Source organism: Antedon mediterranea, chromosome 4 (assembly GCF_964355755.1).
Source record: "Antedon mediterranea chromosome 4, ecAntMedi1.1, whole genome shotgun sequence".
NCBI classification, from domain to species: Eukaryota; Metazoa; Echinodermata; class Crinoidea; order Comatulida; family Antedonidae; genus Antedon; species Antedon mediterranea.
The window spans coordinates 3445559-3468972 of record NC_092673.1 but is presented as its reverse complement, the minus strand read 5'-3'; the positions used below and the strand labels follow the sequence as shown (position 1 = coordinate 3468972).

At 32.5% G+C, this 23414-nt stretch overlaps 1 protein-coding gene across 2 annotated transcripts in view; it reads left to right on the top strand.

Annotated features, from left to right (window-relative positions):
• Nucleotides 1-23403, top strand: part of LOC140046297 (serine/threonine-protein kinase 10-like) — a 31997-nt gene extending 8594 nt beyond the window's left edge. Inside the window, exons 5-18 of one of the 2 annotated variants that reach the window (XM_072090883.1) lie at nt 252-446; nt 4870-4951; nt 7526-7639; nt 8488-8721; nt 10611-11027; nt 14131-14261; nt 15621-15744; nt 16198-16326; nt 17164-17422; nt 17894-18018; nt 18368-18565; nt 18819-18944; nt 19275-19388; nt 20817-23403. In XM_072090883.1, the coding sequence (XP_071946984.1) occupies nt 252-446; nt 4870-4951; nt 7526-7639; nt 8488-8721; nt 10611-11027; nt 14131-14261; nt 15621-15744; nt 16198-16326; nt 17164-17422; nt 17894-18018; nt 18368-18565; nt 18819-18944; nt 19275-19388; nt 20817-20954 (2386 nt within the window). In that variant the 3' untranslated portion in view covers nt 20955-23403. The remainder of the gene's footprint in view (nt 1-251; nt 447-4869; nt 4952-7525; nt 7640-8487; nt 8722-10610; nt 11028-14130; nt 14262-15620; nt 15745-16197; nt 16327-17163; nt 17423-17893; nt 18019-18367; nt 18566-18818; nt 18945-19274; nt 19389-20816) is intronic. The other variant, XM_072090884.1, reaches the window with a different exon arrangement.
• The last annotated feature ends 11 nt before the right edge of the window (nt 23404-23414 follow it).

Here is a 23414-nt window from a genome sequence, read left to right as displayed (position 1 = left end):
CTCCAGAGATCAAAGAGTTTATCTGTGGCTGTGACATGATCAGTTCCAGGTCCCTTACAGACATCGCGCGCCACAGAGAATATGTACATAGTACAGTACTGTTGGTATTTGTCGCAGCCAGACATAAGAAGGACTGTTACTATAGCTCCTATTTTGACAAGGCAAGCGCAGTGTCCTGTTGTTAAATTGCCTTGGTAAATTGTCAATCAATCAATTGAATATGTTTACAATTGACTAACTTTTTATTCTAGGATGGCTCCAGAGGTTATAATGTGCGAGACATTTAAAGACAACCCGTATGATTACAAGTCAGACATCTGGTCACTAGGTATCACTTTGATTGAGCTGGCTCAAATGGAACCGCCATTCCATGATCTTCACCCGATGAGAGTTCTTGTCAAAATACCAAGAGCTGATCCACCAACACTGCTTGCACCCTCTCGATGGTAAGTTTATCTTACAATATTATGCATTATTTTGGACGTTTTGAGATGGAACCAATATTCTATCAGTTCTCATCAAAATGAACAAAAAACCCTCTTAATGTCTGATCCAGCCACATTACTTGCACCCTCTCGATCGTAAGTTTTTCGAGTTTTGTCTAGCTGATCCAACAACATAACTTGCTCCCTCTCAATGGCTGATCCAGCAACACTACTTACACCCTCTTGATGGTAAGCTTGCAAAGTGCCAATTAAGGTGATCCAACAACACTACTCATATCTGCTTAGATCACTCTGTGCCAGAAAAATATAAACCTCTAGAATGTTGTCTCAGCCACACTTAATGTAATAACTTGCAGTGCTCAGTTAATGAACTTATTTACTATTAGCGTTTATCTCCATAGCAACAAAGGCATGACTTAAAAAATAGCAATACATTACAAACATTAATAACAGTGCCGTGATGATTGACCTTTTCTAACATGGCTGATTACAAAATATATTTTCAGAAAATGAAAAATAAATAAACCTTAACAATTAAAAACCTAAACAACCAATTTATTGTAATCAAATATATAAGAGGATTAATGAATATTTAATATGTATTTTAGGTTTCTATGACATTGCCATAAGTACAGTATCTTTAATTATACCTGGACAATTTTAATCCAACAGTTACCAAAGTAACCACATAGTCTATTTCGTGCCTAGCTTACCTGGATAAACTGACAATAGCCCTTTCTCCTCAAAGAGCGAGATATAAATCGAAAAGTAGACATTTTCATTAAACACCCCTCTCCACAAATGGTGTAGTCCATGTAATTTCTTGTTCTACTTATTTTACCATTGGTAATTCTGTTGGTATTTGCAATCTTGGATAAATCTATTAATTCTTTCAGTTGTAGTTCTTGTTTCCTGGAAACCTTTCCAATTTATAATTCAAATGGTATTGTAATTGTTTTAACCACTGCTCAACAGTGCTAGATATTAAAAAAAACAGTTTCGTAATACGTTTTTTGTATGAACTGTTTACATACATTGTTAAATAGATTTTTTTGGAAAGTTTACGAGAAGTATAAAAAACAACTAAGGAAATGAAAAGTTTGTTGTAATCTTTGCATATTAAGTCTATATATATATATTGTCAAGTAGTTGTACTACAACAAACAGATTTGTTTGTGAAAGTTTACGAGATGTATGAAAAACACATTTTTCACAACTAAGGAAATTAAACATTTTACTGTAATTTGCATATTAAGTCGCCTGCATGTGGGTAGAGCAACCACCTGCATGTTAATTACCCAATACTTAAACTGTTAAAACCATTCTAAATGACATCCTGTACAATAGGAAACAGCCACGACCGTGGCCACGCTGACAACGAAAGTGATCATTAATAATAAAAATTATCGAATAAGAAACCTCATGAATATTCATGAAGGATGTGATGAGGTAAAAGGAATTCCTTTTAATACTATTTTACAAAACGCTTATCAAGAGTGCTTACCAGTTGAAGTAAAACTTCTTTGAAGTGTACAAAAAGTAGGCGATTTGTTACACAGGACTTAAATCATATGGTTATAAGGTCGTATTAAAGTTTTCATACAGTAGCACCTATCAACAACATGTCACAGGTTTTAGGCTTGTTGCCTCACAGAAGAGGATGTTATGTAATTAATGAGCGGTATGTATTTTGTCACTTTTAATTTCCATTATGCAAGTGTGCTTGTACCACATGGTATTTTGTACTTTCTTACACCTATTGAATGGACTACCTGGGAGGTTTTAAAATATATTAAAATATAAAAAAACTGAAACAGTGATTGTCAGCATACACTGTTTAGGGTCACCCTTTATAAATAATGTGTAATAAAATAAAAAATAACTTATGGCTGTACCTGTAATTGTGCTTGGTGTAGGTTGGGCGGCAACCCCTACCTTCATAGTGTTCCACCCACAAGCTGGTTTTAAGTCTAGCACCCAGCCTAATTTCAACATGTAACATCTGAGTACCTAAAAGTAGTGTAACACCTATACTTCAATACCTTTTTCTGACACATTTGCATTTTTTAATAACCCACAAGTTATTAATGCGATTATGAATTTTTAATCTTATTCAAGTTAATACAAAATATTGTTGCATTTGAAATAAAAAATAATATCTACTATAAATGTTAAGCAATATTGGTATTGTAATAAACACATAGAATTGTTCATGCAACTAAATTTGAAGGTGAGACACAAATACTGCACAAAGTTCATTGGAATTAATACTTTTGCTATATCGTCCTACACTGTGGTATATTTCTTTCCTGTCGCAATGGTAAAATACTTATTGAAATAGAACTCTATTGTTTGCATTGGTTATGAATATTAATAATAATGTCATAATTTAAGTTTAGTGCCATCGTTCATATCCTATCATAACATATTTGGTCACATTCTCTCATACAATTATTTCCCTTTTTTTTTTCAACCAGTTTATTATACTTTAATTTTAAATCTGACTACATGTAGTACGGTATGTAGTCTGACTGAGAGTAAGAGGATTAGGCAATGCGACAACCATAGACTTGTTTGTACCACTTGTATTTTTAAAACTCTTTTAATATAGGCCTAAACCAGAAAATAAATAAGAAACAGAACTGTTCACATGCGGACCTATACACATGCTAGTTCAAAAACGTACAGAGTGGCAAATACAAGTGAGACAAGGTCTAACAACGATTAGCGTTTAACATGATGATAAATATAAGCCAAACAATGTTTCTTTTAAATGTTTTATTTAATTTGTAGAAACCAGATTGTTCGGTTTTCTTGTGTGGATTATTGAGACTGTTTCTCTTCTCCACAGGATAAGATCTGGCACGGAATATTAACATTAATAGAACACTTTTATGACATTAGGAAACAGTAAAAGGAAGAGAAACAATAAACAATATTTTATTATTAGCAAATAAGCATTTAATTAATCCGGGTATTTCCCAAGATTTGTATATAATCTTTCTGATATTTATACATGTTTAAATATAAACGTAGCTTAATGTTTATTGTTTACAAAGTTATTAAGCGGACTAAATACACCATTAAGCGATTTTGTTTTTCCACATTTGTGCTAAAAATAAATGTCATTCTCATTATATTATTACAGTAGTCTATCTATCAGTAAGGTTTCTTAATTAATAATACATAATGTATTTACCATCTGCGCTCTTTAACATTTCTTATTTATTCAGTAGAAATGATATGTGGATTTTATATTTTTTCGGCATTGTCATTTCATTTTCAAATTCACACTTTCAGTTTAGAAGGAAATCGGTTGTAAAAGCAAAAAATCTAAAAAGGGTGATGTATTGGCGTATAATTTTCACTGCAATGTCTATTGATTTTTGTTTTCAATCCAAATACTACGAAGCCAGATATGACGTAAAGAAGCCTTTATACGTCGGAGGAAGTGAACACAAAGCGACTGAAAGAGAACATTTTAAAGCAGAATTTATGTACATTATGTAACAAATGGTTGCTAGGCAACAGTAAAAGTAAACTTGTCAAGAAATGTTACGATGCATGTAACAGTATTTTGTTGATTTTGTATTAGGATAATATTTTTAATTTCTTTATATTTTTAATTTAAAAAACTGATGATTTGATAATAAGGAGTATGGTAGGCTCCTACTGCACATAAGCATGATGATAACACTCATTAAGTATATGTATGTTAATAATAATAATATATATATGATAATAATAATACCAGATTTATATAGCGCCCTTTTCATGAGTAATCATGCTCAAAGGCGCTTTACAAGCATTATTACCCTAGTATTTTTTGGGATCAAACATGTATGGAAACATACTCCCATAATGCAGCCGGTAACCAGCGCAAAGTTGTGTCTAGATCTAACTGGGTACCCATTTATACACCTGGGTGGAGAGAGGCAACGTAAGTAAAGTATCTTGCCTACGGATACAAGCAATGCGACGAGAGTTGGATTCGAACCTAGGTCTGACGATCGGTAGTCGAACGTCCAACACACTGCGCCACACGCCCTCACATGTTAACATATTATTAAGCTCTGTCTACACTATTAAACTAGTTTGATAAAACAAGTGTGATGTCCCTAAATATGGTAGGGATATGCCCAAATATGGTAGTAATATGCCCAACTATCGTAGTAATATGCCCAACTATGGTAGTGATATGATATCATCATGTCCATATATATATGCAAATCGCAATTTTTTGTCACATAAAGTTTGATAGTGTAGACAGAGCTTTATTAAAATACTGTATGAATGTAAACATTGTATCACACAATGACATACTTAACACATTCTTTGATTGCTCAAGACCATTCAGGGGTTGGTAAAGGATTTGGTAAAGGCATGAGCAATAACATATAATTTTCGTCCTTCATTTGTTTAGGTCTAGTGGCTTCAGTAAATTCATCGCAGAATGCCTGCAGAAGAAACCAGAGATGAGACCGACAGCGCCAGAGCTATTAAAGGTAATAAACAGTCAGATTTCTAGACCTTGAGAATGTATAGTAAAAACATAAGCAATCACTTACAGTGTGCATTCACTTCTATGATTAATAATATTTATAAAAGCATGTGTCTTAATCATAATTTATATACAGCATTTCATTGTGAAATAAATATTGGTTAGGGGTGACATTGTGTTTGCCGTCAAACATGGTTATAGTACATCTATAGTTTATCTTTGCTGTTGATGTAGCTGTATGATACTGTGAGTGAGTTGTCAGGCTGATATAATGTTGTGTGATGCCCTAAAGCTCTGTCTACACTATCAAACTAGTTTGACACAAAAAGTGTGATTTGTCCAAATATGGTGATGATATTCCCAAATATGGTAGTGATACGACATCATCATGTCCATATATGGGCACATCACATGTTTTTGTCACATAAAGCTTGATAGTCCTTAGCTTTTAATAATCCTTAAATTGGGAGGAAGGTCATGCTTTAGAGTGACCCCCACCTGCCTGTACCATACAATTAACCGTGAGCCTTTATTCCTCAGGCCTAAACGTACTCATTTCAGGTCAAATCAAATTAGGAAATACCCCTGCTTATGCTGTGATTAGGTTTGGATTTATAACAGTAGTGTATAAATATTTTCAGCATCCTGCTTATTATCGTAACTTTCTATTTTTAAAGCGGTAATGAATGAGCATTATTGCCAGTATTCTAGAGTTCGCCAGGCAATTACAGATTGGAAAAGTCTACAAATTACATTTAACGTTGGGCTAATATTGTACGGATTATTATCCAAGACAACGATACAATTTGACAATTGTAATTATTTTATCCCTTCTATCTCTTTTTTATTCATTCTTTCCTCATTGTGAGTTGCAATATTCTTTGCTTCGATGATTCTGGTACTGGGAAAGTTTAGTATATACTGTACTGACCAGCCCACATATCAGCGGATAGATTGCCCAGCCCAAAGTGTGTACATTTATTGAACCATTCTGTTCTGAGCTTTTATTGAGTTGAGCCTTATTTATTGATAGAAATTACAATAATGTTCTGATGTATTTCATTAAAATTTAGAATATAGAACTTATTTTGAACGTGGATGTTGTACTCGCTATCTTTTATACTTAAGCTCTGTCTACACTATCAAACTTTATCAAAAAAGTGATGAGCTCGTACAGTATATAGACATGATGATGTCATATCACTACCATATTTAAGCATATCACTACCATATTTGGGCACATCACACTTTTTTTGTCAAACTAGTTTGATAGTGTAGACAGAGCTTTAGTTATTGTCTTTTTATGTTGTTAGTCCACCAGTCAGCATTTTGTGCCATGTGTGCCAAAATTATGTTTTACCAATTTATTAAGTGGAAATACAGTGTAGACTAATGTGACCTGAAAGAAACTGGTCAAGAAAGTGTACTAAATCATTCATTATATTATGTTTACAATATCAGTAATATTCTTTACAACTTTACATCCTCTCATCTAAACAACAAAAGGTCAGAAGAGAATTTCAAGTGACCTTAGTATGGTACGCCAATTAAGTTAATTCAACATGCAAAAGCATTAAATTAATTTTCATGACATTTGCTAAATTAGGTCTAAAAATCACTAATGGCTTTTTATGATTATTCCAATTCTAATTTAGGACAGACTTAATTTAGTGATTTCATTTTGTTTTGAGTTTTTTCTTAATTTGATATTGGAATTTTTATTTGTGGGTGGGGCAAAATGATATATGTAGTGTAGTGCAGTAATAAATCTTTATTATAGGTTGTTTACGGAAAGTTTTAGGAGTACTGCACATAATTCATTTTACAGTGAAAACACCCACAGAAATACTTAAAATATTATTCTTTTGAGAAATTAAAGACCTAGGGGTATTTTCCCTATTAATATGTTACATATTACCGGATCACAATTTTCCTAACTTTGCAGCTCAAATATTATACATTGTTTTCATATTCCATTTGATAGTGTGTCAAATGTCAGTATTTAATTTAATAATAATAATGGTGTATGAATATTAAGTATATAATAAGTTTATAATTTAAAACCAAATGGCAAAATTAGGAAGGAAATTGGGTTCAGTGGTTACTGATTTATTTTTAGTAAAATAATTATGGTTTTTGTGGATGACGGAAGTCTGGGCTGTCTGTGTCCTTTATTTTATCACTGCCATACACCACTCTGTAAGGCATCAAACTGTCTGAATTATCTCCTCGTAGTAGCTTCAATCTCATTCGTATGATTGTATCAGTTGGTGTCGTTTCGCGATGTCGTAAGTCGGAAGTTTTTATTTTATCATAGTGGATTGTTTTTAGCCGAATAACCAAAACAAATCAAAGGATTGTTTCCTTGTACTGGGACAGAAGTGGAGAATGTTCTAGTCTTCATATAATGGTTGTGAAGTCTTCATGTAATGATTGAGTACCCAGCCTGATAACTTGTACTGACAGTTACCTACCAATTTCAGACAGAGTTTAATTCCACAAAAGCATCATGGGAAATACTATGAATGTTGGTTTGAACATGCATTATGGGAAGTGTTCTCTGATTTCTTCTTCACAGCACCCTTGGATTACTAATAACAACCAAACTACGAATCCAATCAGAGATCTTGTAAGTGAAGCAAAGGCTGAAGTTATAGAAGAGGTTACAGATACTCCGGAAGATCAGATACCTGTAAGTTAAAAAGCTTTGTAAATCAGTGAGTACCCATAGGGCCTGTGTACAAAAAGTAACACAGTAGAACTTCTAATTTGGGACACCTCTATTCAGATAAACAAATGAAGGACAATACATATAACACTACGACTAACCCCTATTACGTACCTCTATTCAGGGAACACCCCTAAAGGAACACTTTGTTGCGGGGCCTAGGTTGTCCCCTTAGTGGGGGTTCTATTTATGTACGACCTATACAATTTGGCGGAAAGTAGAAGGGAGGATTTTTGCATCAACAATTTGTTTACCAAATTTTCGTGTCTAAATCCATCCTAAATTACGTGTGGATTTATGTTCGAGCATGAGATTATACTCGGTCGTACGGTATACTTAGTATATTTATTGTAAAGTTAAATATAGCTATTTAATACTCGCTTATAAGATCAAACACATTGAAAATGATAACAGTACTGTATCAACTTAGGAAACACATGTACATATAAATACGCCCTTTGAGGAAATTGACTATTAAATCAATCATTAAAAGTCTTAAAGTACAAACCTGCTCTGTATTGTTGACATTTTAATTATATAACAACAATAAAATAACTATTTATGGAAAAATTACAATAAACCACCGATTTTCCTGTGTTACGCAAACAATTATTATAAATATAACACATGATGTTTTTCTATTAAGTAGATACCCACAAGGGCCTGGATTTCTTTCTGTTTTTTCTTTCAGTGCTTTGGGACAATCTTTTGATTGTAAACGTGCTTTATAAGCATTACATTAAATTATATGTTATTATATGTAATAAATATAAACTCCCTTTTTTTATTTACTGTAATATTTATTCCTGTAGGAGGATGAGAAACTTGATCTCGAACCAGATACCCCAACGACCCCAGTCATTGGTACGCCATCCACGCCACCTGTGCGTACCCCATCCTCACCCAAAACCGACGCTAGCAAACTTGCTGATGCAAACTCAAAACCTAAGACACCTGTCCTTGAAATTACCACGACACCAATCATAGAGGAGGGTGACAGTAACAACATTGATTCCAACAACTCTAAAAAGTCTCCTCCCGTTGTTGTAAGTACCAGAAATACTTTATTTACCTATATTTTATTTACCTCTTTTTCAAGGCAAATGTTTATATTACAGACATTGTTTTCTTACTGCATATATGACAATGCTTAAAATTTCAATTTTTGCTACAAAAAAAAACTGATTTAGCTTATGAATGATTTCTTCTGATTGTATTTTTGTGTTATAATCATTTTGTAATGCTATAATATCATTGAATTCATATTGCTTTCCATAAATCAATTGCCGTAAAGACATCTTCCCCTTCCCTTGATTGTTTTTTTTTTTATCTTTTCTCTTCCCCCTCCCCCTATCATTACATAAACTGTGTGTTATAATATATCTTAATATTGTTTCTTTAAACTTTATTTTAATACTAGTGAAGATTACATGAACAAGGTGTTATTAAGGTTAGGTCATGTTAATCCTTTATTTCACTTTAATCTATATAGAAATTAAAAATTGTATCTGACCTTAAATAATAAGAAATAATCCAAATTAAAATGAAAATACAAACAGATGGAAAATTAATTGGAACACCATGTTTAGTAACAATAAACTAGACATCATAAATATTATTAAATAAATAAACATGTAAATAAAAAAGAAGAAATATACATTCAAACAGGTTGTTTAAAAAAGGATTATTTAAAAGGATATTTATTCAGGTATTAGTTATTTATAAAAGGTATAAAAGAATAAGTTTTTTTTTGTGTAACTTTGCCATTTCTCTCCCTAGACATCATGAATGTTATTAAATAAATAAGATGCAAATAATAAAGAAGAAATATCTATAAATTCAAACAGATTGTTTAATAAACGATTAATCAAAAGGATATTTAATCAGTTTATTAGTTATTTATAAAAGAATTTAAAGTAAAAATATATTTTATAAATATTTGAGATTAAAATAATACAGAGATTTAAATCTAGTGAGCTGTGTTGGTGAAATTTATACCTGACCTGAAGATTGATGTGTACTTTCAGTTTTTGTTTGTTAATAACGTCCTAATTATAGAAGACATTTTGCTCTGATAAATAAGTTACATCATCATCTTTTAAATAACAGATTCTATTCTACGTGAGCCACCTCACTCTGCTCCCGTAGATAAGCTTTCAGTTCCAGTTTACGCTTAAAAGTCAACGTTCTGGGAAAGTGTAAAAGCATGCTGAGCAATGGAGGATGAGATGTCCAATTATTATGTTTATTATTTATACTTATAGTAAAAAAGGTGAAATAAAAAACTTCTAAAAATGAAGGTTATAAAAGTAATATAGGCCTACACACATATTCAAAAACAAATTTGTTCTATAACAAAAACAAGTAAGCAAAGAATAATTTTGCATGAATATGATTAACCAACCATCTTTATAGATGAGTAGAGATGCAGTTGTATTGCATTATTATAGTTAATTTACAATAGTAATATTGTAAATTATGTAAAAATAGTACAGATGCAAATTGCAATAGTTAGCATAGTATAGTATCCAAATGATTTGATTTGCATAGTGTGGCTTTGTGAACATGGATCCGTATGATTATATGGTTTTAAATGTTCATATATGGCTGTATCTGTCCATATATTACTGTAACTGTCCATATATGGCGATAACTGTTCATATGGCTATAACTGTTCATATATGGCTATAACTGTCCATACATGGCTATAACTGTCCATATATGGCTATAATATCTGCATTATGGCTATTAAACATGTAATTTATGAATGAATGAAAATGAATGATTATAATTTTTTTCTTTAATTGAAGACATAGCAATAACACCCTAACTAATAAACATAGCAGCTAGAAGGACAAACAGACAAAAAGTATTAGCATGCTTTTCAGTTTTTATATAGCTTTTATTTTCAATTTCTTACTCACCTTGCCTGTAGCTTCCAAAACCCAAGCGACCTGTCAGCAGTTACATTGAATCATTGAACGCCGGCTCAGATAGCGTAGACGGAACAAACCGAAGATACTCCACGCCAGTTAGCCCGTCGTATAACAAAAATAGAGAAGCACCAAAGTCACCTAACAGCGTAAAAGATCTAGCACTTAAACTAGAGGCCCAGCACATGGAACGGCCAATTAACTTTCCTAACGGTAAATTGCACAATTCACTCAGTCCCGCCAGCAGTCGTACTAACCAAAAAATTCAAAATGGAGTGGACGGAATCGGGACGGTGTCGAGCCGAGGTTCGGTTGACGAACGTTTTTCAGATACGGAAAGCGTGGCGACTGTTGACAGCGTTGATAGTATTGATCGACGTGAACGAAGGAAATCTCAGGAGAAAAGCGAAATCACAAAGGTAGTGCAATATACTGCTATGCTGTGCTGTATTCACGTAAAATGTATTATGTAACACTGCATGGCTGTTTACTAACATTATATAATAAAGGCATGATTAGTTTGTAGTAATAAATTGCTATTATAAAATCTTAATGTTTCTTAATTTTACTAATTTAAATGTCGTAAACACAATTATCAAAAAAATTACAATAGCTGTTAGAAGTACTTTGTATTTTTCCACTTTTTTTACTCTTCTTTTTTTACTTTCTTTCCTCCTTTTTTCTACGTCTTTTTTCTAGGGATGTTTGTTTGTAATTTGTAAATGTATTACTATAAGTTTGTTCATTTGTACTGCACATTCTTTTTAACAATTTCTTCTCAATTTTAAAGTCATCATTTCAATTTTACGGTACTGTAGTGATTCACATGCTTGCTTACCACACTCAGGGTTCAAGTCGTGGCTTTTCTCATATCAACATATAGAGTACCACTCGCTTGTGAGCCACTTGATTTTAGGGCTTTCGAAGGCTTGAATGCGAGGCATCCTGTTTGCATTTTTTTTAATGTGTTGAAACAATTTTCACATTACAGCACAACATTATACCAGTACCACCCTTAAATAAAGTTAAAGAACGAACAAATTTATTTTAATCTTGGATTATTATTTTTAAGGGTAGATTGTACATGAAATTGATTAAAATGAATTCATAATTCATTGTTTTTCAAACTATAACATTAAGAATATGTTAATACTAGCAATATAACTATGATACATATAACATAAAAATGGACTATGGAAGCATTGGGCTGTAATTCATTAATTTTCAAACAAACAACATTAAAATCATGTTAATGCTAGTACGGTAGTATAACTACAGTATAATAATAAATATAACATAAAATGTATAACTATGGAAACATTGGGCTTTGGTGGAATATAATAAGCATATTATTTATTCATTTGATTTGAAAATACTTGTTTGTAGAGTAGTAGTATTGTTGTATGGTCTGTACATTTATATTTTGCTAATGCATTTATCAACTATTTTAATAGTTTTGTACTTGTATTCTTGATTTCAATATTTCTAAATCTTTTTATAGTCACCGAGTAATTTCATTCTATAGAGTATCACGGTGCTGACGTCATGACGGTAGGTGGCGCTGCGTGGTTGCTAGTGCAACCAAAAATGCGTTCAGCCTGCCTGAGTGACTCCAAAGTCACCAATGGTTTGGAATAGGCTTATTGAAGTAGTCATTTTAAAACTTAATAATTTTTAATAAAAACAGACTAAAATTTCAAAAGATCACTAAATATTTGTTTTTTATAATCTATTTATTCTTCAACTACAGTTTAAGTTAAAAAAAATCAAGCTAAGATACATGATTTGATAGAAATACAGATCTTTACTGTTTATCAACATTATTAGTAGCGCTGAACGCATTTTTTAGTTGGCTAGCAACCATGCAGCGCCCTCTATCGTTGTGACGTCACACCGTGATACTCTATTGTTATTAACCTTTATAACTGTTCTCTAATTTTGACATTTGACATTATAGTATGTATTTATATTAAATGTGTCTTATTTTTTCATACTAAATTTAATTATACGATACATATAATTTGTGTTAAATAACATTTGTTTCATTTTACAACATTAAATAATACTACATACATACAAAATATGTTTATACTAAACTTTCATGGCTCATTAATAATGAGTAGCATTTTATTAAACAAATGTCATCTATGGAATTGTCAATATATATAGGACTTCTTCTGATTAAAGATTCCCCCTTATTATCCTTACTGAATCAATTGACGGTCATGCAAAACTATGTAGCCAATAAAGGCTGCGACACACTAGAGCGATAACGATAAATTGATAAAAATACATTATTCATATATAAAACATAAAAAATTCAAAAAGTTTTTATTCTACAACTATAAGATAACCATTTATGCTGTCTTTGATAAAAAATAATATTTTTTTAAATCCAATCAAATGATGTCATGATTAATAAAGACAATAAAATCGTTGTATTGTCACTATATTATTCCTCTTACTAATCATGACGTCATTTGATTAGACATGTGAAAATATTATTTTCATCAGAGACAGCATAGATGGCACCTATATTTCAATGGGGAAAAGATTTCTTTTGTTTTATAAAGGAAAAATGTATATTTATCTATTTGTAGTCGATTGTTATCGTCCTAGTGTAAATGGGCCTTAAGTAAATGGAACACTAAAACTGTGGTTCCACATTGATCTTTAATTGGAAGGTGTCCTAATATACAAATAATGAATGTTTATGAGTGCAATGGTACAAATAATGGCACGAGGTGAATGATGAAAGGTTATATCAACGAGGCAAAGCCGAGTTGATATAACCTTTCATCATTCACCAAGTGCCATTATTTGTACCATTACACGAATACAAAACATTCATTATTTGTTTTATATAACATCTAAATAACAAACAAAAATGTTTCAAAAAGTACTATTTAACGATCGTTGAATAGTGCGTACTATTGCACGCCATGTGACCCACATTCGTCCAATCAAATGACAGGAATTTATATAGGTGTTATATAATAATTGTCATTGCTTTGTATGTTGTGATATATGCATGGTATAGTATAACACTGTTATACTCCGTGTTTAGATACTCCAGCCTACCAATGCTTCCTTTGCATTGCCTTCCATGGTAGGTTTGGAGTGCGGACCATGCAACATTAAAACCATGGAGACCTAGGGCCTGCAGGCATAAATCTTCTTGCCTATCGCATTGGTAGTATAATCTCCACACAATTACTGTATACATACAATTGAATGTATTTTAAATGTGTAATATATGCGATGTTTTATCTATATATTGTAAAAAATGTATTTACTTTTAACATTTTTAGGTAGATACATCTTTTTATTAGAATTTCTCAAAATACCTAGCTCAATATTATAACAAATTTCTTATTGTAGGTATTTTGATTAATTACTAATTATTTTTTATTAATTAATCAATACTGTTTTCTTAAGGATATGTCTTCAATAGATAAGCTGATTTTATCTAAAAAGGTTATTGTATACTTTACTGACTAATCAAGTTTTGTATAATTTTAGGAAAAACCCAATTATAAAACACTCAAGAAAACCAGGCGGTTTATCGTGGACGGTCAAGCGGTCACAGTGACCACCACCAAGGTGGTCAAGGAAGGAGAAGCTGATAAGACCAAGAAGGAATATGTTGCCAGGTCAGTATAAACTTTGTTTTGACAAATAATAAGCATATTTTATTTGTTTTGTAACAGATTCAGAACCCGCCTCCCCCTGTTCGCCCCCCCCCCCCCCACCCCTATCCCTATTATTCTGGATCCTCCCATGCACTGCATATAAATCTATATGAATAATAGAAACATGGCATATAGATTAAAAGTAATTTCTGTGGTATGTCTCTCTCAAAAAACAAAAAAATATTGTGTTTACTTAAAAGTAACAATAATCTAAATGCCAACTTTATGTCAATGGCTACCACTGATGTCTCTATGTAGACGGTTACCTGAACCAGTACCGGTACCAGTACCTGAACCAGTACCTGAACCAGTACCGGTACCAGTACCGGTACCAGTACCTGAACCAGTACCGGTACCAGTACATTTAATCACATTTTCATTGATCAAGATAGCTAATTATACTTTGTACCTACTTTTTTTTTTATTACATATTCTCAGGAAATTAATATCATGGTAATCTAATAAAAACATCTTGTTGTATACATATTCCAAATACAACTCAAATTCTTCTTTTTAATTATAGTTTCTATATTACTGTATGCTGTTAGTTCAATCAATTACAATTTTTGTAATGAACGTGAATGATTGAATGTGAATCTTAGAATTGCTTGTATAGTAATGATATGTTATACTTTATTTTTTGTTACTTTCATAATTCAACTCTTCCAATACCGGGCTCTCTGAATACTCTACCCAAACCAGACAATGCGGTCCAAAAAGCCATATTTTATCATTAAAATCGCATTGAGAATACAAGCCATATTAGGCCAACCCAAGAGGTTTTGGGAGAGTTGACTTTAATACCTTAAATGATTATTTAATTGCAATATGTTTCAAGTTTACTTTAGTGTGTGTACATGTAATTATATCTGAATGAGGACCATATGTTTGTATATGAAATATATATTGTAATATTTTTTTGGATAAATCAATCGAATATTGTTGTGTTTAAATCTTTGTCTACACTATCAAACTATTTTGACAACAAAATGTGATGTGCCTAAATATGGTAGTGATATGTCCAAATATATTAGTGATATGATTGATATCATAATGTTCATATATGGGCATATCACATGATACTGTAGACACAGCTTTAGCTATCATCAACATTAATTTTACTATACTGACATTTTAAATTGAACCTTTACCAAGAAATATAATTTTGCAATTATAAATGCCTGATTCACAATTAAATTTGAGTTAGTTTTATATTTGTTTGTTTTTATTTTATGGAATCGTTCATCAGCTTGGTGTCACTATAGTTACACGCAGTCTATGATATATAATTGTTACCGTTGTATTTTTATATTATCATAGGAAGCAAGATTTACGAGCGTTGCGGCTTATGCAAAAGGACGAAATGAGACAAGCAAATGAATTGGCTTCCAAGATATTACAGCAGAGAGATGAAGTTGAAAAAAGGCATTCTAGGGAGTCTACTGTGAGTGGTTTGCAAGGGTTATTTAAATATTGTAGTGAACTTTCTATAATATATTTTGGTTAATAATGGTTTTAAAATTGTATAGTGCAAAATAAAAATAATCTCTATGCGCTGTTTAACACAAGTGTAAAAAAAAGTGTTATTGGTGAATAAACAGGAAAAAGCCAATAAACCGAACATATATTATAATCTATACAGATTACAATGGAGTTGAGTTAGACGAGTGGTTAGGACACTTGCCTATCATACAGAAAGACCTAGGTTCAATTCCTTATAAAAACAACTCCCAGGCCACTCTAGGCAAGATAAGGTAACATGGAGAGGAACTGGCCACCCTACTATTTAATACTAAAGACTGAGCACATTCCAACTTTCCTTTACTTTTCAGAATAACATTTACACAAAACTCTTCTCTAAATTAAAATGATTCTAGAATCTTTTTTTCTTTTGTAGGGGACAAGAAAGAAATGTGATGCTGACATTGATCAGCTGAATAAGCAGCAGAAACAGGAAGTGGAAAAACTGGAACAGCATCAACTTTTAGAAGGAAAACATCATCACAAGAAACTAAAAGCAGAAATGGTAAGACAACATTGTGGTGGATCAGTGATTTGTATGTAATCTTGAGTGTTTTTTGTGATGTAGAAGAAAGTTTGAGTAAGGGAACTAGACCTGTGTCAAGCTCTGTCTACACTATCAAACTAAATGTGATGTGCCCATATATGGACACGATGATGTCATATCACTACCATATGTGGGCATATCACTAGCATATTTGGGCATATCACACTTGTTGTCAAACTAGTTTGATAGTGTAGACAGAGCTTTAGAGAAAGGATTGGCAGTCAATCTGATTCATCGTAATCAACTAAAATAAAAAGAGTGACAGTCAAGTTGGAGGTTAGCCTTATAGCTAGAAGTGCATTGATTTCTCCATGATGTGTTAAGAGTTTTACTTTGGCAAGAAAATGGATTACCATGTGTACACACTATGATTTCTCCATGATGTGTTAAGAGTTTTACTTAGGAAAGAAAATGGATTACCATGTGTACACACTATGATTTCTCCATGATGTGTTAAGAGTTTTACTTAGGCAAGAAAATGGATTACCATGTGTACACACTATGGTTTCTCCATGATGTGTTAAGAGTTTTACTTAGGCAAGAAAATGGATTACCATGTGTACACACTATGATTTCTCCATGATGTGTTAAGAGTTTTACTTGGGCAAGAAAATGGATTACCATGTGTACACACTATGATTTCTCCATGATGTGTTAAGAGTTTTACTTAGGCAAGAAAATGGATTACCATGTGTACACACTATGATTTCTCCATGATGTGTTAAGAGTTTTACTTAGGCAAGAAAATGGATTACCATGTGTACACACTAAAGAAATGTTCGCTTTTACTTCTAGGAACGAGGAACTAAAGGATTCAAAGAAAATCAGAAGCGAGAATCAAAATCTATAAAAAACATGAAAGGGTCGAGCAGAGAGGATACCCGCAGAAAGAAAGAAGAGCATCAGGTGCGACTACAAGAAATGGAACAAGAATTCTTAGCCAAGCAAGCAAATAAAATGGAACAGTCCATGCTACGATTATCGGAAACTCATAAAATGAATGTTGCGTCTCTAGAGAAGAAGTTTTTGAATGAGAAACATCAGTTACTACGAGGTATTTTTTTTAAAATTTGTTATTTATTTATACTGGGTAACCTTTTCAGTCAAAGACTGGTCTCCCAGTTAGCCCAATTAGATCAGTGGCTGTGTGTGTACTAGTACACCGAAGTAACCCCCTACTCGTCTCGAAAGATGTACAACATGAGCTACATGTGTACACTGGACCTACGATTTGTAGTCCTTATCCGAGAAGACTTGTTCTACCACTACAACTATGGAGCGAGTGAGCCTCGAACCCTTGTCAATGTTATGGCTGCGTAATTATGGTTCCACTGTCTTAACCTCTCGGCCACTCAATCGCTCTTGGTGGGCATTCTAGCAATATTTTTACCAACTTTTACAAACAATATAGAATAATATTATATTAATAAGGCAAACGTGTTTGTTTGACACCAGTCTTCTTCTGAACGAGTCTTTTTTCTTACCTTGATAGATTTTCTTAAACTGTTTATATATTTTCTTACAGCTCGAGAAGCTGCTATTTGGGAACTTGAGGAGCGACATTTACACGAGAAACATCAAAATTCCAAAAAGCAGCTTAAAGACATGTTTTTCTTACAGAGGTCTCATTTACTAGCCAGGCAAGATAAGGTAACTGATTACATGGGTTTTTTTTTCATTCTTGAGAGAAAAAAATTTGAGTGAGATTGCTGTTTTTAATTAATCTGATCACATGGACAGGAATAGAAAAATATAAAGCTCTGTCTACACTTTCAAACTTTATGTGACAAAAAAATGTGATGGGCCTATATATTGACATGATGATGTCATATCACTACCATATGTGGGCTTATCACTACCATATATCGGAACATCACATTTTTTTTGTAACGTAAAGTTTGATAGTGTAGACAGAGCTTAAGATTTAATTTGTAATTCCTTAAAACCTCATTGATTTACTAATTTAATCTACTAATTTTACAATCGTATTTATTTGTAGCAAATTGAGCAATTTGGAGAGATTTACAAAGCAGAGGAACAGGAGCTGATACTAAAGCATGCGACAGAGAAGAGAAGACTGCCAAGAAGGTTACGTAACGAGTCCAAGGCCAGGACGCAGATGTTTAAGAAGAAATTACAGATTGAGGCACAAGCTTCAAACCGAACAGCAGAGGAAGAAAGAGAAAGATTAAAAGAGGTATTATTTTCTTTTATATAACATCTTGTATAACATCCATCAAAAGATTTTCATGACTGCAAATGTCATTAGAACTGTAAAATACTTATTTATCATGCAGGCAAACTAGATTACACTATAAATCAAAATAATGTTTACAATGTTGTACTTAACTAGATCACTGTCGTATATTATCAACAAACAATAAATTATATAAGAAACTTGAATAACAGACATGTTTAAGTGACTATATTTTACGATTGTTTTGAACCAGTTTCAGCTATCGGAGCAGAAACGTAGCAAGTTGGAAATGACGAAGCTTGAGCTGAAACACGCTAAGCAGATTGAAGATATGAAGGCACGACACGAGGCTAGCAGGCAGGAACTTGCATCAGTCAATGTAAGTAATGTTTTGAGATTTTAAAATACAAAAACACGAGATACAATTTGTAATTTAGTGCTCTGTATTTGAAAGTGGAAACTGGAAATCTGCACTTTCTCATAATTTACTTTCACTAGTGTTTAACCTTAAAGATGTGTCTATACTATCAAATTAGTGTAGACAGAAACAAGAAAAGTGTGATGTGCCCAAATATGGTAGTGATATACCCAAAGATGGTAGTGATATGCCATCACCATGTCCATATATGGGCATATCACATTTTTTGACACATAAAGTTTGAAAGTATAGACGGAGCTTTAAACTGTTGTTTTTGTTGCTGTTTTACAGAATGAGAAGAGGAAGCAACTAATGGAGCAAGAGACACTGAAATTAAAGGAACGAGAAGAAGAACACTCAAAAGAAATAAGAGAATGGAAGGACAATTTAAGACCAAGAAAGAAGGTAAATTGTCTCCAATGACAGACGATCAAATCTGGAATGTGCAAACATTAAAATGAAACAAAATAATAGTCGTAGAAACCATTTAAAAGCGAGTGAGTGAGTGGCCGAGTGAGTGAGTGAGTGGCCGAGCGGTTAAGACAGTGGAACCGTAATCACGTAGCCATAACATCGGCAGGGGTTCGGGGCTCACTCACTCCATGGTTCTGGTGGTAGAACGAGTCTTCTCGGATAAGGACTATAAACCGTAGGTCCAGTGTACACAACTTGCTCGTGTGCACTTTAAAGAACCTAGTACATCTTTCGAGACGAGTAGGGGGTTACCCCGGTGTACTAGTACATCACAGCCACTGATCACCAACTGGGCCCTCTGGGAGATCAGTCTTTGACTGAAGAGGTCACCCAGTATAAAGATAAAACAAACAAACAAACAAACAATTTAATAACCATTAGACCGAATGTTTATAAATCCTTTTCTATTCAAAAGGAAGTCAACATTAAACTCAATGAACACTACAGGAAACAAAACTTAGTAGGTTGTTATAGTATATTCCATCTTTTTTCTTAGCTGCTTAAAAACTGTACTCTACTTTTTGGGAATAAGTACAGTGTTCCTGGATTTATATTCATTTTACAACAATAAGTGCTAAGAGCAGCCATGGAACTATATTGCTTAAAATCATGTTTGCTGTGTGCCCTCATACATTTGTTAAGCTCTGTCTACACTATCAAACTGTATGTGACAAGAAAAATGTGATGTGCCCATATATAGACATGATGATGTCATATCACTACTATATACTAGTTTGATAGTGCAGACAGAGCTTAAAACATAATACATAATGTTAAATTTGACTGAATATTAAACATTACTTCTACATATTGTTTTCATTCTCAACCGCTGAATTACATTTTTTTTACGCAGATTTAAGATAAATAATGTCCATGTTTCTTATTACAAATTCCAATTCCTTGAAAGAGCTTAATATTATATTAAGCTATTCTGGTGCTGTAAGCCTGCTTGTTATATCGTACAAACAACCTCACACAGGATTTTTCTCATATCTCTTGTATGTTCAATACAACAGGCTATAACTTTATATAAATTGTTTACACCAAGTCATGTCATAAATTATTATTATTGATATCGCCAATACATATATATATCATCAATTTATGAAGTTCATCAAAATGCATCTTATTCTATTATACACATATCACGTAACGTAGTTGATTGGTTGATTAAGAACACCCACACTAAAGATGCCTCCTACTTTTCATCTACCCCCTCTACCCTCCTGTACCCTTGTATCATATTCTTCAGAAGGGTAAGCATTGAAACAAGAAATCCTATTCGTATATGTTTAAATTGTAATACAGATGATTTTGCACAAAGAAGAAAAATAATGATTTGTATGTTTTTTTGTTTAGGAATTAGAAGACCGATTTTCACAGGAGTTGGCTGACCAGGAGCGATTCTATTCAAGTCGTGCATCGGTACGCCCTATAAGCATGGCAGGGGATTTATCGTTACCAAGGCATGGCGGGCGTGAAAACAATTCGTTGTAGGAACATGTGCTTCCAGTTCATGTATTAGCAACATATAAGAACGTTTAAAAAGGTTTAAGAAAGAACATGACTCAATGTTTGATGTTTTGTGCCTATTGATGAGTCACTTATGACATTTGAAAAGAAATATACAAGTTTAATCATTTGCTGGCAGAAGAGAGTAACTTAATGCAACTCTTTCTAAACAAGTTTTTCAGGAGCATTTTACACGAAGAAATAGATTTGGAACCTGTGACTGTATTCACCAATCACATGCAAGATATTTCCCTTAAATACGAGATTACCCTTTTACAATATTTAAGGATTTCACTTGTGGTGGTTTTCACTTCAATATATCATTTTTGTCTATGTTTGTAAATGGTGAATACAGCTCACAAGATTGTGCATATTAAAGTATATACAGTAATATGGTTAATACTACATTACTTTGGAATTAATTATGTCTATTCTTAGCCATCGTGGAATATGCTCAAACACACGGTTTCTAGTGCACTGAAAAATATTTGTAATTGCTTAATTAAGGCCTCAGTATGAGGAGATTATGGGTGTAATCTCATTATCCATGACTCTTCTAAGTTACAGTGTTTAAAGCTTTCACTTGTGTGATATGAACCATTCCAAATATTGTGACTGTGATTGTATCTTCACTTCAATCTAAAACCAGTTTTATTATTAACAATATAAATTTGATATATAGTGGTTACTACCCATAGTTAACAGTATATAGCTGTTTGACATGTAAAAATTAATATTTTCTGATAATAAAATCTAACAATATTTTCAATTTCCATGCTTTAATTTGTACTAAATATCACGATAAATCATTTTTAAAAATGCTGCTAATTTTGCAAGGTTTAATGTACAATTAATCAACTCAAATTAATATTTTATTTAACTGATTAAAATTTTCTTGTTATATGGACAATATTTTCTATTAAGAATAGACATTTTACATGTTTTACATCTAGAAGTTTATGGAAATATTTATTTTATAGTATTACTTATTATAATTAGTGATTGTGTTACATTTAACCATATGCAAATTTATGTAATGCAGATTCATTCAAGTATAAGAAATATATTTTTATGTTAAAAAGAGCTTGAAAAATTAAGATAAAAACACCAACATTTAAACTTAACCCAGTAACGTAAACGTCTAGAGTTCATTACAACAAATTAATTTTTACAAGATATTCAAACATTATGCAGAAAAATTAAAAGGTGGATGGTAAAATGACAAGCGGATGATCCTCTTTGTCCACCTCTGTACATCATAAATTGTCAAAATATTAAATTATTTATACCTTAGCTAATTGATATTATACTAAATATTTAACCTTTATTTGTTTGTTTTCTTCTACTGTTCAAGGGGCTGAGGTAAAATCCAAAATATATTTTTGTCTAGTTTAAAACCTAATTTGAAATGATTTTATATTGTAAATTTAAATTCAACTTTCAAAGAATAATATGAGATTAGGTACATTGTTAAGTTATATGAATTCAGTTGACCCGACACTCTAAAGCTCAGTCTGCACTATTACACTTTATGTGATAAAAAAAATGTGATATGCCCATATATAGACATGATGATGTCATATCACTAACATATTTGGGCTCATCACACTTTTTTTGTCAAACTAGTTTGATAGTGTAGACATAGCTTAAGCCAGCCACAAGGTACACTCAACTCTCCCAAAATTTCGCTGCTGGTCTTTAGGAAAAGGACACATCATTTGAACACTACTAACCCTTTGACCACAGGCTTGGTCATTTGCACTTGGTTAGTAAGATGCTACTGTATGCTACTAGCATCATTTACAATAACTCCTACATGGAGTGTTCAAATTAATTGAATTGATAAACTTGTCTTACACCGTCTTTTCCTAGTTTGCTCAGCTAAGCGTTCTGTGGAAATGTATATGTACCTGTGGTTGTACTCACAAACACACTTATAATTTCCTTAAGTATTTCACTCATCAAGGGTGATTCCATTTGCCTGCGGGTGATTACATTTGCCTGCGGGTAAATGATGAATACAGCTACAAGTATTTCGTTAAGAGTAACAAAATAAGTAGAAACACAAAATATGTGGTGGTGACGCTGTTCTCGACTGCACAAAAATTACTAAAATAAAAACGGCACAATCTTTGCTGGATTTCATACCGATTCTGTAGATTATTTCTTTTACTTATATCAGGGAAGTGTCGCTCTTCCCTGCTGCTTATATAAATTGTAATGACATATAAGTTACACAAATTTCAATTGTTGTATTATATAATATATGTACATATACTGTACATGTTATCTGAATGCCTTAGTAAGCATCGGTGTCAATCACATCCTGGTGGTGTGAAATGTTTTTTTTTTGTTTTTTTTGGGGATATTATTGTAAATTAGAAACTGTGGGCTAAGTCAGATAAACCAGATAATAAATAAAACTATCTATTAAGTTTTTCGTAA